The sequence below is a fragment of the Colias eurytheme genome, chromosome 16 (assembly GCF_061535395.1).
Source record: "Colias eurytheme isolate Ceu_HAF_F1 chromosome 16, ilColEury1 Martin Lab GWU primary, whole genome shotgun sequence".
Classification (NCBI taxonomy): domain Eukaryota; kingdom Metazoa; phylum Arthropoda; class Insecta; order Lepidoptera; family Pieridae; genus Colias; species Colias eurytheme.
In genome coordinates this window covers 8538066-8556566 of record NC_142995.1, presented here as the reverse complement: position 1 = coordinate 8556566, position 18501 = coordinate 8538066, and the positions used below count along the sequence as shown (strand labels likewise).

At 32.8% G+C, this 18501-nt stretch overlaps 1 protein-coding gene across 1 annotated transcript in view; it reads left to right on the top strand.

Moving 5' to 3' along the window:
* LOC149901973 (zwei Ig domain protein zig-8-like) overlaps positions 1-18501 on the top strand; it is a 298586-nt gene that overhangs the window by 261616 nt on the left and 18469 nt on the right. Inside the window, exons 3-5 of the mRNA XM_090110922.1 lie at positions 6549-6642; positions 8990-9141; positions 11770-11850. Of these exons, the coding sequence (XP_089967048.1) occupies positions 6549-6642; positions 8990-9141; positions 11770-11850 (327 nt within the window). The remainder of the gene's footprint in view (positions 1-6548; positions 6643-8989; positions 9142-11769; positions 11851-18501) is intronic.

Below are 18501 nucleotides of genomic sequence, written 5' to 3'. Positions count from 1 at the left end.
CATTGGAGCGAAATAAATGGAGTTATTTAAGCCTTCACATAATATTCCGTTGATTACGACTTGATTTTCTTTTATTTGATTTGACTGAATAATATTTTTTGTAATTTTGTTCAATAAAACGTAATATTAGATGAAAAGTATTGAATATATTTTACATTCATGGCGGCAAGATTATATTATATTATGTTATGTTATTGTAATAATTTATATTCATTTTATAAGCAAGCGATTTAATATTCACATACAGCCTTATAGGGTTTTCAGGATAAAACATGTAATTATTTATTCTCTTATCTAATTAATACTGTTATAATTATTTACGAAAATCTGACACTACCCAGGCAAAGCAATTTTATACATTTACAAAATAATGCTAATTCTTTTACCTATTTATTTACAAAATATATTTTCTCTAAACTCTATTGTATTACCTTGATAGATATCTTATCTTAATACTATTATAAAGGCGAAAGTTTGTAAGTATGGATGTATGGATGTTTGTTACTCTTTCACGTAAAAACTTCTGAACCGATTATAATGAAATTTAGCACACATATAGAGGGTAACTTGGATTAACACATAGGATAGGTTTTATCCCGGAAATCCCACGGGAACGGGAACTATGCGGGTTTTCCTTTGAAAACGTGGGCGAAGCCGCGGGCGAAAATCTAGTTACAAATACTTTATGATGCTATTCAAATCTAATATGCTTTGCCAAGCCTGTATTCAAAATAAATCAAAGTAACGTATAAGGGTTGCAAGGTTGATATATCATTGCCTGGATAATACGTTTCCGCTATGTTTAGATGCCTTTCCCTTATCTGAAGTTTATGAGTAATTGAAATATATTGCAGCACTTAGCGTATAGAGAACGTTTGTGTTGAACTATAGTTCAAAGTTAGGTTTTGTTCAGTACTAGTATTGTATTATCTTTGGTACTTTGAGTATTATAAGTTTCTTGTTTTATCTGGGGATTAATGGTAGAACAGTTATGTAGGGTTGCCAACCGTACTATAATATATAGTATTGTACTATATTTCGGGTCTGCGTACTATATACTGTTGAAAACATATATAGTACGCAAAAATACTATATTTTCAACACCGACAAATGTTACAAACAAATCCTTCATTAAAAAAAATAAGAACGCGCCTTTTAATTGTTAAGATGGCTAAGTCATATTATAACCTATTGCGCATATACCAGTGGCGAGAAGAAAGAAACAGAAGTAGTGTATCATTAATAAAAAATGAGCTTTTGATTTATATCTTTATATTAATTTAAAAATTGAATGTGACAAAGCTTGACACTTTTATTTTAAACAAAAAGCTGTTACACAGTGCAAGAAGTGCAAAAAAATATAGTATTTATAAAAATAAATATATATATTTGTCTATTTTTTTTGTTTTTCCCATAAAATACTATATTTTTTTTAAATGTACTATATTTTTTACACCTTATTTTGGAAAATACTATATTTTGATGATGAAGTGTTGGCAACCCTTGTTATGTATAAGGATGATTTGAATAAATATGAAAAATAGAAAAGAATACAACATAATATACTATAAGGATTAAGGACTAAAATTAATACGTACATTCATCCGTTAGAAACAGAGTGAGAAAAAAAAGTTAAACGCGATGTAAAATAATTTGCTACACACATCTCACCACTTTATTAAAATCAAAAAGGCCTTTAACAACTTTTTAAGTAAGTGATAAATAATACATTCCAGTACAGCACTGAGCTATTTAAAATATATAAATACGTATTTTCCTTTCATTCCTTGTTTTAATAAAATTTGATCTCTCTATACCTATTTGTATTTTAAACCTTTTATCCCGGCACTCAATGCAACCCGATATCTTGGTTGATTTTGTTTGTCGCTTCACGTATATTGCGAAATATCGATTTCTGGTTTGATTGGACAGATTAAAAAAGACACTAACTCTGCCCAGGTTAACGTGGGTGAGAAACTAATCAACAATATAGCTTGGCAAGAACAATTTTATTTTCTTTAGGTGAAATGATTTTCAAATCGCTTCAATAGGTCGAGTGATTATTTTTCAAAACATTCTTCTTCAAACCTAATCTTCTATCGTCCAATAAAGTATTACACGATAATATTAAAATGTCACGTAAACTGTCAAATACGGGCAATTAGAATACGTTTTTTAAAATGGTAGTTTTCTACATTATTCGACGAATAAGTTTTAACCAAGGATTGAAAAATCAGCCCTAAATTACAAACATCATGTAATAATAATGTCCTGAAGACCTTTTATAAGATCCCGTTTTCGTAAAGACATATAACGTGAAACCAAATCATAATTATTTATATATATTTTATTAAGCCAAACCAACAGTAAATATATATAAATCTTGCGAGCTTAAATCTAGAAATATATAAATGTTAAATTTTTATTATTTTCTTAATTCGATTCATTTAGATAGCTATCATACAAATACTTTATTGGAATTAATCCCTATTTACTTAATAACTAATGTGATCCCTAAATTTTAAGCATGACCGAAACAAAGCCCTCAGGTATGATCATAATATTAATTATCTACACATAAACAACAAATGAATGAATATATTTTTACCTATTTACCATAGGTTAAAAGTCTATCTTACAAACATTTGATTGCAATATTGCGTGTTAAATTTTTTATGGTCGTCACTCGCTGTGTGAATATTACATTTGGTCATACATCAAACCCTGGGCTAGTATTAATGCGTTTAAAGTATTGATTGCGGTTTATTTTAGACTACAGGCCCATGTTGAAAAAATTATGGGTCATTTGAACCACCAGGTGACCTATCTAGAACGATATAAGAGCATAAAATAATAAGATTCAGCACTATAAATACCGTCACTTGTAAGCTGTCCACCTGAACGCAGATGAGAATTTGAAAGTACAGGTAGAGATTTTTTCCCCTTGTCTCCATGATTTTTGTACGGCGTTACGGAATAATGGATTAAAAGCAATATTGAAATAGTATGACGCCTTTTTATTTTGACAGGACTGTATTTATAGGTTAGGAATCCAAGTTTATAATAATATTATTATGAATGTGGTTATATTTATAGCCACAGACATACATTAATGTATGTCTTTGTTTATAGCGGTGGATAGCTATTACCTGCTGATATCTTAGTTTTATATTAAGATCTTCTAACTTACAGACCTCTCATTATCATAATATTCGGTAATAATAAAATTATAGAAATACCGGTTAAATTGATAATTAAATATGGATTAACGTTTTTTCGTGTATATTATCATGATGAAGAAAATGAACCCAACAAAAAATTATCAGATAAATATAACAACGTTTAATATCAGTGTAGCTATTTCTATATAGTTATATTGTATCTATGTTATATTCGTTGCTATGATTCACTTTATATTGTATTAATAAAACTTTGGAAGAATAACACAATTTGAAAATGCTCATATTATATATTGTGAAACTCATTTATATAAATAACTAGCGGTCCGCCCCGGCTTCGCCCGTGGTACATGTTTACGTTTTCTCTACATAAGAACCATCCTCGTACTTCAAGGAATATAATAAAAAAAGAATTATCGAAATCGGTTCAGCCGTTCTCGAGTTATGCGCTTACCAACACATTTTGCGATTCATTTTTATATATAAGAAGATTATTAATATAGATTATAGTATAATGTGAGTATAATCTATTATACGCTTAATTAGGTATACTTTAATATCCGTAGAGAATTTAATTTATGCCTTACTTTGCTACGTTAAAATATTGTAATATACATTAAAATAATTAAAAGACTAAATTAATTAAAACTTCTTATGTAAATAAATTAATTTCTGAACATCAAAATTTATATTACGCTTTGCGTAAATGATGTTACTAAGAATCCCATCGGATCGAGAGTTGCCAAAAGAAAAAGAAGAAGAATCCCAATCCCATATTATTCAGGTATGAGGATGATGCATTTACTGCATTATCTGCATTCCTGGTACATTTTTTTAAACGAATGAAGGCCGTAGTTGAATTCACAGTAGATATTTTTAAGATATTGCATAGCTTCTATCGCGGGCCTTGAGCGCGGCGACCGAATGTAAAAATTCCCCCCCACTCCAACCGGCACAGCGATGCTATGCAATAGCTTTACCGCGGCAGTCCTCGAGTGCCACACGTATTTTTTTGTATAATATAGGTACTTGATTAAACTGTATGTCAAATGGCATTTAACAAGACGCCTCTAAAATCCAATTTAAATAAAACAAGAAACCTAAACCCAAACGAATAAAATATTCAAAGGCTACCAATTCCTTTTTTATCAATAAATGAAGAACACGTTCCCACGACGTGACTCGTCTACTCCTTCTTCAAAACTTTTCATTTATAATGCCACTAATCTGCATATTATATAATATCGTTAAGTGGAAATTGTGTGCTAGAAAGGAAACATTTGTATAACGTATGTTTGTAAAGTTTAAATCAAAAACTGCTGAACCGATTTAAAAAAATATTTCACCAGCAAAAGGCTGTATTATTCCTGCATGATATAGGCTATATTTTATCCCGGCAAACCGGGCGGAGCCGGGGTGAGTGGCTAGTATGCATAGCAACTACTGACAGGCGCTACGTTATACAAAGTTAAATGACTTTTAATAGCGTTGCGTGCTGTTCCGCGTCGAATAAATATATATAAAGCACTTTTTAAATGGTTTATCATAAAACTATCATCAAAACGGGGAAAATATTCAAATATTCCTAGTGATAGGTATATTATATCTAATAGAAATCTGAGATTTTCGATTGAAGATATCGAAATAAACAATTATTTAGAGTATAATTAATTTAGATTAATGACGCTAGTGCCCCGTTATATCATTAAGGGCCTAGGACTGATTTCGCATCCAGTAAATAATTTGAAATCACTTTTAGAAAAGTTTGTTTTTTCGCGACCATTTTAATAATAACCAACAAGGAAAGCAACAAAAGAATAAATATTAAACTCTTTAGGGCCGATTTTTCAATGCTTGGATAAAACTTATCCGTCCACTAAAGTATTACACGATAATATTAAAATGTCAAGTAAACTGTCAAATACGGGCAATTAGAATACGTTTTTATAATGGTAGTTTTATACATTATTTGACGAATAAGTTTTATCCAAGCATTGAAAAATCGGCCCTAAAGAGTTTAATATTTATTCTTTTGTTGCTTTCCTTGTTGGTTATTATTAAAATGGTCGCGAAAAAACAAACTTTTCTAAAAGTGATTTCAAATTATTTACTGGATGCGAAATCAGTTCCTCTTTCTAGACCAGCATTATATTTTATTTATCACTAGCGGTCCGCCCTGGCTTCGACCGTGGTACATATTTCGCAATAAAAGTTAGCCTATTTTCTTTCTCAGGATCTAAAGTTTATTTGTGCCAAATTTCATCAAAATCGGTCCAGTAGTTTATGCGTGAAAACCATACATACATACATACAAACCTTTCCTCTTTATAATAATAGTATAGATGAATCATGATGTAACATGACCGTCTCCTTGGTACAGTGGTTGACGCGTGAGCGTAGCACCGAGGGGTCCTGGGTTCGATTCCCGGTGGAGACGAAGAAAAAAAAATGTCTCGGTCTGGTAGGACACAGAAGGCTGATCACCTACTTGTCCCTAAAGAAAATCGATCAGTGAAACAGATGTATAATGCCCCTTACCCCACTAGGGGACATGGGACTTCACTTATGATGTAACATTCATTTAACAAATCTACATTCTAACACGAACACAACACAATATTTAATAGAATATTCTACTGCAATACGTGGAGTGTCACTACATAAGTACATAGTACGATACTTTATTACCGTATATTGCAGCGTTATATTTAAAAACCAAGCCCTGTCAGTTCCATAAATACTTACCGATAAGCCCACAGTCCTTCGCTAACAAGTCATAAACATAATCAGTATATTGGCTATAATTGCGTTGATTTATAAACTCAAATAACAGTTGTAAACTCCACTATTAGTAAACAACGTCCTATAAAAGCTCCTCATGTTTATTTTTTCAGCAGTCGAAACGTTTATTCAAGTGATTGATAGAATTTATTTGAGCGGAAAATTATTTCAGTATTGCCTAGTTATTGCTCTTATATTTTTAAGAATATTTACCGTGTCGAATGCTGTATAATAAAAAGAACTTTTGAATAAATGGTGATGTTGATTTGAAAAGTACATTAAGAAAATTAACATAATAATGATTTGTGCACGTATATATAAGAAGTAAAACTAGTAATGTAAAAATACATAAATAATTAACAAAAAGAAAACATTTCTTCCTATGAGGGTACAGGCCATAATCTTAACATGCTGGCCAAGTACGGGTTGGCGGATCACATATCGTCAAACTTATGATTCTTCGACATGTCGGTTTCCTCACAATGTTTTCCTTCGCCGTTCACCTTTGCCAAGTACTTCATACAATTCTCACTTGCAAATATTTTATTTCCCAGCCAAAGAGTTTATATGTTTGTTTGTTTGTTACAGATGAAATGGCGAGTGGCCAGCGGAATGGGCGTGCCGCTTGCCGCTGCAATATTCTTCATGCTACCGCTGTTCACATCTTCTACGGGAGATATCAGTATGTTATTTATTTAATTATACCTAATTATACCTTATTCTTTCTACTATAATTAATAATGTTAAATGGAATATTTTCTACCTACAGTGTTAAGGGTATTCCCTACATAAAGTATTACAATATTACGAAATTCCACCCTCTATATTATTCAATTATATGAAAAGATAACAATATGATATTTATTTGGTAAATATGAGTTAAACATTTTGATTTCATCAATATTTCAATCAATTTAATGTTATTGTGGTGTTTATGCGAGCCATGGAAGCTCTATATATTTTTTGTATTAATTATTTGTAAGAGTAATGCAAATAATCTTATATATAAAAATGAATCGCAAAATGTGTTGGTAAGCGCATAACTCGAGAACGGCTGAACCGATTTCGATAATTCTTTTTTTATTATATTCCTTGAAGTACGAGGATGGTTTTTATGTAGAGAAAACGTAAATATGTACCACGGGCGAAGCCGGGGCGGACCGCTAGTCTTATATATAAAAATGAATCGCAAAATGTGTTGGTAAGCGCATAACTCGAGAACGGCTGAACCGATTTCGATAATTCTTTTTTTATTATATTCCTTGAAGTACGAGGATGGTTTTTACGTAGAGAAAACGTAAATATGTACCACGGGCGAAGCCGGGGCGGACCGCTAGTCTGTAATACATTTAATTTATATCTCAAAGATGTGTCCTGTCATGAAGCAAATTATAAAAGGTTTCATAATTAGTGTTAGTTCCTCAAACAGTGTATTTTACAATATATATCAAAGGTATTTTATATGAAAATGTAAAAAGTGCAATATGTAACGATGTAATTAAATACATTTTCAGCTCTGAAATTCAATATGTACTCAATACCAACACAACATGTAGCACATCAATTATTTCCGCCATACCACATCAAAATTTAATTTAAATGAACAAAAAACCCGAATTCAATAGCCGGCAAAAACATGTTCGTCTTGTGAAGCTATTATCTTAGTTTTATTAATTTCCAAACTTCAATACGGCTGTAACAAAAGCTTGTCTATCAAAATACGAGTCTATTGTAACGTGAACACAATCACAATTTATTGTGAGCGAGAATATTCTAAAACAGAATTTTTAAAGACCCGCCAAATTGCGTTTTTCGTATGGAAACGCGGGAAATAAAGCGTAGCGATGAGCGGGAACTACAATTGGTTACCATGGAAACAATAATTATTATTATAGTAGTAATAAAGACTTTTTAACAAAAGAAGTGTGTGTTTGCTTATTTATTGATTGTACAGTACAAAGAAAAGATAGCTCAAGCCTGAATGGTAACCAATGATCTCTTCAAACAACTTGAGGCAAATGGTATTGTGTGGCAGTGGAATTCAGTAATATCACAGATAATATTATAATAGATTAAAATTATTATCTTTGTATCTAAGCAGAAAGATCGCTTATTAACTAGAAATTAAAACCTCACCTATGCTCCAGGGAATAAAGCCTAAGTTTCCTTATTTATATAACACTTTAACGCGATAGTAGAATACTTACTTACACAGCGAAAAGGGACATAAGGAAATTGCCCGCAGAAATTTTGAGGTAATGTCCTTACATTTTAAATGCGCAGTTTCTTTACAAGATAGGAGTATTACGGTCCCAAATTTTATCATATTATCATGTACAAAAACACAAGTAACAAATACCTTGCCTTATTTTTATTTATAGAAGAAACGATATAAGGTTTCCATTTATTTACGTAAAAAATGCGGTAATCAGGTTATCTTTGCGTAATTATTAATAATAGCACAGTATATTATCCGAAACAAAAAAGCGATTTCAATCCGCTTTTCGCTAAGTAAATCACTTTAACAACAGCCGAACTCTATACAAAAACCTGAATACTTCATTTTTAGAACCAATACTGAAAAAAGTGAGTTATAAAGTGTTAACAGGATAAACTAGATCGACACATGTGAATGGAAATAGTTTACACATATCAGAAGAACAAAAACCACGAATAGTATTTGAATTGCTAGAACGATTGTTTAAATTTTCAGCCGTTTGAAATTGCTGACTTTTTCTATGCATGTTTTGGTGAGGAAACATTTCGTCGTTGATTTGAATCTGTGTTTAAATCATGTTAATTGTTTACATAGAAGGATAGTTCCGGCAAATGTATTTATGTATTTTGGCTTAAATAATCTATACACTAATAACGATTTGTTGAAGTCGATGCTTTACAAATAATTTTTTATCCGTTTTTCCTTTCGTTTGGATACGTCATTTCAATTAATATAATTAATATTATAAATATTGTATTTATTTTCCCTTAATTTCTACAGAACCTATATTAAATCGATTCCAATGTACCAGGGCACCACGGCACATCAAGAGCGCGCGGCTGGCGGGGCAGCGTGCAGGCGCCTGCTGACGTCACAGCCAACAACTCTGTGAGCAATGTGACCGCGCAACTGGGGGGTACCGCGTACCTGCATTGCTTAGTGGGGCATTTGAATGAAAGAGGGGTGAGTGACCTGTTTGTACGATTAGTCGTATATTCATCCTACTATAATATCTTAATCTTAATACTACAATTACAAAGGCGAAAGTTTGTATGGATGTATGGATGTTTGTTACTCTTTCACGTAAAAACTACTGAACCGATTACAATGAAATTTAGCACACATATAGAGGGTAACTTGGATTAACACATAGGATAGGTTTTATCCCGGAAATGCCACGGGAACGGGAACTATGCGGGTTTTCCTTTGAAAACGCGGGCGAAGCCGCGGGCGGAAATCTAGTTATACCTAAATGCGAAAGTTTGTGAGGATGTGTGTGTGTGTGTGTTTGTTGTGTTTGTTACTCTTTCACGCAAATTTAACTGAACCGATTACAATGAATATTAGCACACATATAGAGGGTAATTTGGATTAACACATAGGATAGGATTTATCCCGGAAATCCCAAGGGAACCGGAACTATGCGAGTTTTTCTTTAAAAACGCGGGCGAAGCCGAAATCTAGTACAATAATTCATACTTAATCATTAAAAAAAATCATCCATTACACTCAAGCAAAAATGAACTGTACATGTTTCTAGTGAAAGAGCAATTGGTATTTTTATATGCAGTGAACCCTTAATTTTGATTGATACAAAATTATAGAACAACTATTAAATTTTCTGAATAAAAACTTTTTTGTAGAGATAATAAATGTTCTGAATATAATATCGCTTATCAGAACTGAAGATAATGATCAATGTTGTTTTAAGCTTCAATTCTGAAAGTTAAAAAGTTTTATTGCACATTTAAAGCCCGCTTATAAATTTAATGATGGCATTCAGATTCGGAATATCTGTCTTAAATTAATAAGAGAACATTTATTATCATAATAATTTACCACCACTGATATACTACAATCAACGAATATAAATTACTAGCTGTGCCCCGCGGTTTCGCCCGCACTGCTCCTCTCCTATAAGTCTTAGCGTGATAATATATAGCTTAAATAGCCTTTCTCGATATCTATGACTATCTAACACCGGTATTTTTTTTCAAATCGGACCAGTAGTTCCTGAGATCAGCGCATTGAAGTAAACAAACAAACTCTTCAGCTTTATAATATTAGTATAGATTTATGAAAATGATATCTGAACATCCAACAGTCAATCTTAACATTCACCACCAATCTATTCAATTCATAATTTATACACAGATTTTCATCAAATTCCAGTCACGTATGAATGTCTCATTAACTATAAACAATTTTACAATTCAGAGAATTGTACAAAGCATAACCTAATAATTCCTACAAAAGCAATCGGATCCCAATTATGAACTAACTAGCTATTTCAGTAAACATTGTTCTGCCCTATTGCCCCCTTTTCATGTTTTATCGCCATAAGAACCTTCCCTGTGCCTTAACAAAACCTTAAAAAAACATATACTTTCCGAATTAGTCGATCCGTTTTCGAGTTTCGTAATACATTTGGCGATACGTTTTTATTAGCTTCATCTGTATGTTTGATAACCTGTTTGTATGTAACCGACTCCTATAGACTATTTACCTGACACTAACCCACTTTTACCAGTCCAATTTTTTCACCAATTTTTGCACACATATCAATGATCGATGACAATCTTTAATGTTCTAAGATAACAATACAATAATTTCATGAAAATAAGCGATTAGTTTTAAGCTATAGCATAGCTTCTATCGCGGGCCTAGAGCGCGGGGACCGAATCCAGAAATTCCGTAACGAAAAACCTCACGCTCCCCACGGGAACGGACATGGAGGTGTGGCTTGAAGGCACGCTATGCAATAGCTTTACCGCGGCAGTCCCCGAGTGCCACACGTCTTTTTTTAAGTATATCAAAAACATTTAAATACGGATGAAAAATAGAACGTTAAATAACAAACACCTAAACGTTTCAACTGTAAAACGGATTGCGCAAATTCACGGAACTTCTATAAAAACGCTTGCTAAGCTCATAGCTGGCAAGTTGGCACAATTACAATCTGACTTGGTCCGCAATTTGCATATCGCACACGTCCGAGCGAAATTGAGAATATTGTTCCGTACATGACAATGCAGGCTTGTAATCGGTGTGATTTTTGGATTTATTGAGGATATATTTGTATGGTTTTTATTGGAATTAGTTTAACTGGGCTGATATGGGTCTATAATTCTTAAATAAAATGCACACTGACAAAGATTAAGTGCAATACTATAATATGCAAGCCCTGATATTCGTAAGAGTGGTAAACTGGCTTATCCGAAAAAAATGTTGTTTCTAGGCAGTGCACTTTTCAAAATGAAAAGACGACCATCTATCTTTCATTTTGCACACCTTGTGTATAACGTTAATATTTATCTTATTTCTTAGTGTCCATCCCATAGAAATAATGTGTTTCCTATTTCAAGATCTTCATCCCAAACACAAATCTGTATAATATGTCGTCTCTTAAAAATTAAAATGTTGAATAACTACAAAGTACTAAACAAAGCAACAACAGCACACGTAACACCCAACACAATTACAAAAACCATTTAAACTAAACAAGAACAAATTCCCGTTTTATTATGACACTGTTATTTTTCAAGCGTGTTGAATGAGTTGACAATATTAATGGTTCCCTTCCGTTTGCAGCAAGTGTCGTGGATTAGAAAACGCGACTGGCATATCTTGAGCTCCGGGAAATTCACCTACACGAATGATGAACGTTTTCAGGTGAGTTGCTTTTTGTTTGCATAATTAAAGTATTTCTAGAATAGTCTTTTTGAGGCATATACTATACTAGTGCCCCGCGGTTTTACCCGCATTGTTCCGCTCCTATTGGTCTTAGCGTGATGATATATAGCCTTAATAAATGGGCTATATCACACAGAAATAATTTTTCAAATCGGACCAGTAGTTCCCGAGATTAGCGCGTTCAAACAAACAAAGAAATAAACATACTCTTCAGCTTTATATTATACTAGCGACCCGCCCCGGCTTCGCACGGGTGCAATGCTGATACTAAATACACTACAGAAAAACTGTGAACGTTGTATATAAAAACAAAGCGGCCCGCTCCGGCTTCGCACGGGTATAAAATAGATAGCCGGGCGGCCGGCCGGTACCGCCGCAAACGCTACGTCCCGCAATTTTTAAGTCTGTAATATCTTCGAAAATATTCACTTAAATCATACGGTGTAAAGGGCCATATAGATCTATATTAAATGAACAATGCATTCAAGGTATTTAATTGGTTAAGGATTAATGCTGTATTGGTTAAAATCGTATCGAAAATTAGCCATTATTTGTCGTAAAAAGTAAATGACAAAACAAAAGTTATTGTGGGTTATCCATAAGAGATAGACATATACCATCGCGGACTTTTCTGTAGACCTTTTCAATGTGTATAATACTTAGTACATTATTTTGATAAAACTCGTAGGGTTCACGCTGCGTTTTCAATGTAAGCGGAAAAAATTTAATTTTTTACGACATCACATTAGAAACTTCAAAAATAACAGTACTTCTCCACTATTTAATGAATGTTATTATACATATAAACCTTCCTCTTGAAGCACTCTATCTATTAAAAAAAACCGCATCAAAATCTGTTGCGTAGTTTCAAAGATTTAAGCGTACAAAGGGACATAGGGACAGGGAAAGCGACTTTGTTTTATACTATGTAGTGATGAGTACAAAATATTAATATTGGAAGAATTTCAAATCACGTTAGATAAAACCTTAGGAATAGAATAGTATATCGATCTGTAAGTGCATTGGATACGTTACGTACATGGACGTATAAAAAAAGACGGACGGTATATCGCCTAAATATTGAGTGAAGCCTAGTAATGGCGGCGAAACATCCATGCGTGTGTGCCATGTTGCCATGGCAACAGCTGTGTTGATGACAATGGCGGCTGTATTTTTTTCTATAAATTTTGCCGTAATAATTTTGTCATTAAAACATAAAAGAAATAACTTGCTTCCCTGTGGAATGTAATCCCTTGTGTTTTGTTATTTAAAATTGTACTGTTGCGACACCATTTAACCACGCAAGACGGCATTTTAAATATTTTTTGTGAAACAGTGACGCAGTTAATCAGTCGGTAGTTCACGACGTAATGGCGGCCGACTAGCTTACTATGGTGAGAGTGTGTGCGTGTTTATTGTCTTTACGCGATCGCTAGCTTACTATGGTGGCTTCACGTTGTTTGTTCGTAATACGGCGTCCGTCTTTTTTTATACGTCCATGGTTACGTATTTCTCGAAAGCATCAGGCAGAACAGCTATTGGCTAAATTCCTCAGAGGAAAGCGAACATCTCGGTGAGAATGCAGTTTTTCACTTTAATTTAAGTACATAATCATAAGCATAAAGATTTTATGAATGACTTATTCTAAAAAAAATGGTCAAAACGTTCTATTACAGATTTACTAACAAAATTAAACCCCAAAAAGACCTAAATTCTTAGAGGTTATTTTTAAAAAGTAACCTCAAAAGTAGATATAATTCTTGATCCAGATTACCGGTTGAATATGCATGAGGTCCCACTAGCCTTAAGTAGAGCGCCTGAAAACTTCCCGTGTATTTTCATATGCAAATTCTTGTATAGTAAGAACATACGAATGTGCTATAATTTGTTTATTTTTATTAACTCGTTCCCAACGCAAATGTAGGTTGGTTAAAAGGAAAATTAATGAAAACATTGCTTAACGAGAGGAAAGCAAATGTACAAGTGTGTATAAAGTCGAGTGTTACAGTTTATTAAGCTATTGCATAGCTTCTATCGCGGGCCTTGAGCGCGGGGACCGAATCGAGAAATTCCGTAACTAAAAAACCTCACGCTCCCCACTCCGACGGGCGGAGGTGTGGCTTGAAGGCATAGCATGCAATAGCTTTACCGCGGCAGTCCCCGAGTGCCACACGTCGTTTTTTATTTCAAGAAACAAGTTAATACCCGTTACAATCAAGATTGTGATTTTGAAGTGAAACTTCTTTGAGAGTAAAATTTCAAGGTCGCGTCATGGGAATACTGTCACGTCATGGAGTATGGCGATTTTGATATCTTTAAATCTTGCAAAGAAGTTTCACTTCTGACACGTGTGCTCGGCACACACGCTCTTTTTATATAATTTAATAACACACAGCTTAAATAATGTATTATTAGTTGGGAAGTTTAAATTTTCTTTGTAAATATAATAGGAATGTATCCTATTTGGAAATTTCTTACAATAAAGTATTATGTATTCGGGATAAGAATATGCAAGTGGCATACTATGGAAATATTGTCAAGTTATGTCTTGGTTTATTTTGGCAGAAAGTCTAGTTGTACTGAAATATGTTTCTATTTTTCTTGGATACAGTATGGTTCTTAGTTATGCACAAAATAAGCTACTTATGTGTTTTCCACTTTTGTGATTTGTTTATTTAAATTTTCTATTATTCTCACACCCACTAGAAAAGTCAATAATTGCATTTTCGGACATTCTCATAAGAATTGAAATGCAATGTAACTAATAAAAAAAAATTATAGTTTTTAAAAGGGAATTGTATCGATAATAAATTTAATTATTATTCATGTACTTAGCAAAATATTCAATAGTATTTGCTTCCTCATTCATCCACCGCTCGATGACATCATCATTACGCAAAACATCCAGTCAGCAATCCCTGTTTAGATTGATTGAACCCAATATTAACGTATGACATATCGGATAGTCAATGTAAAATTCGCCGGCAAACTTTCGCCTTCCCCATTTTATTACACACATTCATCATCCGCCTCAATATCCATTTGACGCGCAGTATGTTATAGCTGTGTGGAAACGAATGACGTTTTTATTCGTATAATGAAATAGATCTTCTGTACCAGAAATGGTTGGGTTTAAATTGACTAACAGTCTTTGATTAAGGATTGAGAAAGCGTGAGACAGATAGAAAAAAATATTTAAGGAGAATTTAAGTATGGTTTGAGACGTTTTTCACGTATACCTAATACTCGATTTGGAAACCGGCCGTTTATCAACTTCAATTGACATGCACGTAGAATTTTGTTTTCCTTTGGTCAGTGGCTGGAGAGCTGGTGTAAGGATATTGTAATAATATCGTCATCATAAATTATGAAATAAAAAGCTCCTCGTCTAGCAAGTAATATGGTGTGATCATAACTCAAATTTTTATATGATATATTCCCTAAAAAAATTAACATTAAACCGTAGTAGCTGTATAAAACTAAGCAACCCATTGAAAAATGAATACAAACAAACTCACAGTATAAAGCTAGTATTCTTATAATCTCTTAATACTTTTTACAAGCGTACACAAAATCCTTAAACCTATCCTAAGCCCACATTATAGATTTTAGGCAACGTTTTTAATAATTAATTTCATTGAGCTCTAACAAGGGTTTAGAAGGGTTATAATTAAATGGGACGCGTACTTTGAAGAGCTACAGCAAAGTTAGCAAGCTGAGGTAACTTGAAAATTGTTAATGACAACTATCTCCAAGCTTTGGGTCACGTTAATTTATAATAGGACTGCGGTAGGTCAGTGGGGCTTACCTTCAGTGTAGGTTTTGATTTGTAGCTCTTTGAAATGGCTTGTCGATAATTTTTGTAATGATTTATTTGTACGTTTTAAATAGCTGTGTGCTAGAATGTATGTATTTTATTTTTAAGTCATATTATGTACGGTGGTGTGTTTGTGTATTCGTTGTCATGGTCTGATGTATGAAAGTCGTGAAAAAAAAATTTTAAAGGTGTAATTAGACTCATCTTATTTGTGATAAAAGGAATGATTATCTTACTTTCATAGTAACTTATGTGTGTAGAAAGAACCAATAAATGTGTATTTAATTTTGCTTTCTCATATTTCTTCAGATCAATTGTAAAACTTTGAACAAAATTTCAAACAAAAGCAAATAACCATTACGATGAAATACTGAACAAAGAACATTATCGGACGATATTTTTTAATTTATAGCACTTCGCTAATCCCTGTATTACTTTTTATGATAAAGATCCCGAATACTTAACTAAAAGTAATTGAGCTATAACAATTAGTCATATTAATCCTGGATATACTGAATAAGTTTGGAAAACTTATCAAGAGGGATAATACAGTAATTAAAAGATAATGCGATGGATGACGGGACGGGGCTTTCCTGTTTTATTAATTACTAGCGGTCCGCCCCGGCTTCGCCCGTGGTACATGTTTACGTTTTCTCTACATAAGAACCATCCTCGTACTTCAAGGAATATAATAAAAAAAGAATTATCGAAATCGGTTCAGCCGTTCTCGAGTTATGCGCTTACCAACACATTTTGCGATTCGTTTTTATATATAAGATATGTTCATAAATACCATGTTTTTCAATGACTCGTGGTCTTACTTTAAATTAAATTCATAATAAGGAATTAAAGAAAAATATAAAAATTAACGACGTTGTTCTTCCTTGTAGGTATTAGATTATCCTTGTATTTGATTCTACACGAATAATTTATTAGATACGAGAAACTATTAACGTATTTAAAACGCCATTTATTAAGTAGTAGATCTAACTCTCGTTGTCTCATGAATCGTGATAGAAACTAACAAAAATACCTACCTAAAAATACCTAAAATACCTACAGCATATTATGTGAATCAGGAATAATATATCAAATTTTTAATTCTCTATATAAAAAATATAAAAAAGTCTTTTCACTTTATAGCCAGTGGATGTTGGTGTAGATTTTATTGATCCCGGTGTTTCAAATTCACGGCAAGCACTGTACACGAAATAAAACATGCTTACATGTATATCCAACGTGTATACCTCAGTAAAATATATGTTACACACTTTTAGAATGAATGTGATAGAGTGCATAATGTGTCTAAACGATAGACCGTGAACAAAATATATTATATATAACTATAGCTGCTGTCCTAACTAACGTAATATTGTTCTACTCTTATCATTTTTCAAAACGTCGATATGGTGAGATTTAATGATCTGATATTCCTTATACTTCTTATTTACTCTGTAAGGTCAGCCTTCTATTTCTTCCATTCAGTTAGTTCTTATTATGATTATTTGCAGAACACTCAAGTCAGACTTTACCTTATCAAACCAAATTGATATCTAGGTCTGTTTATTCGTATTAGGGGCTTAGGCGATTTTACTATAGTTCTGTTTTCTATTGTGTTGTGTGTGTGGTTCACTTGCAGCCTTCACGCATTAATCCTGTTCCATTCGAATATAGGTCATAGATGTGAACTATATTTAGATCCAATGCGGATAGTTAAATGAAATATGTACTAACATGAGGAGTTTAAAGGATTAGTTTATAACAGGTTTGTGTTAGGTAACGTATTAGTTTTGTGTTTTATACTAATAATATGTACATTCATATTTTTTGACGACGCGGTTGGCGCAGTGGTAAAGTAACTGCCTACTGAGCCGACGGTCCCGGGTTCGATCCCCGGTCAGGGCAAATATTTGTGTGATGAACTCAATTATTTGTTCTTGGGTCTGGGTGTTATTATCTATATATGTATTTATTAATTATTATATTTATCGTCGCCTAGTACCCACAACACAAGCCTTAATTGAGCTTACTGTGGGACTAGGTCGATTTGTGTAATAATGTCCTATAATATTATTTATTATTTATTTATTATTATTTTAAAAATGTATTAAAGAATTAACACATACATTTAATACGGGTATTCATTGTGTATCTCGAACTATTGGAAAGGTTACAGATAGAACTTATTTACAAAAAAGTGATTTAAATACGCCCTTAAGTGTCGAACTTTTTACAAATATCATTGAGAAAATGCTGAATAACAAAGCTAAAGCAAAACACATGTAGAACATTACATTATCTCATAAATAGTTGGCAAGTCTCGATTAAAACAAGTCACCGTGTCGGAAATTTGGCCAGCACATTATTGCGCTGTGAACAAAACAAATAAACGACATTTGTTTACAACTTCTATGAGAAACTTTTTCCCCTGAGACCCAATTTATAATACAAACAATATTGCGTACGTGTATAGAAAATGTAGCGAAATGCAATTCCAAATAATATAAGGTTTACTAGCAGTACGGAGCCGTAATAAAAACTAACTTCAAATGCAGCTGGCACAGAAAATTTAATATTGTTAAATGCTAGAAGGAAATATTAGAGAATGCAAGTAATTTTTTATAATTCACAATTTCCGTGTAGGTATATTAGCAGTATTTTTTATAGATGGTTATTTTATATCTGATCAGCATCAGATCGGGCATTATAATATTTTGTTTTACATCTTTATAAACTCTAGTTTATTGCCTTATTGGTATACCTTCTAAGTATATTATTAATATTGTATCTAGTATTATACCAAAGAGTATATG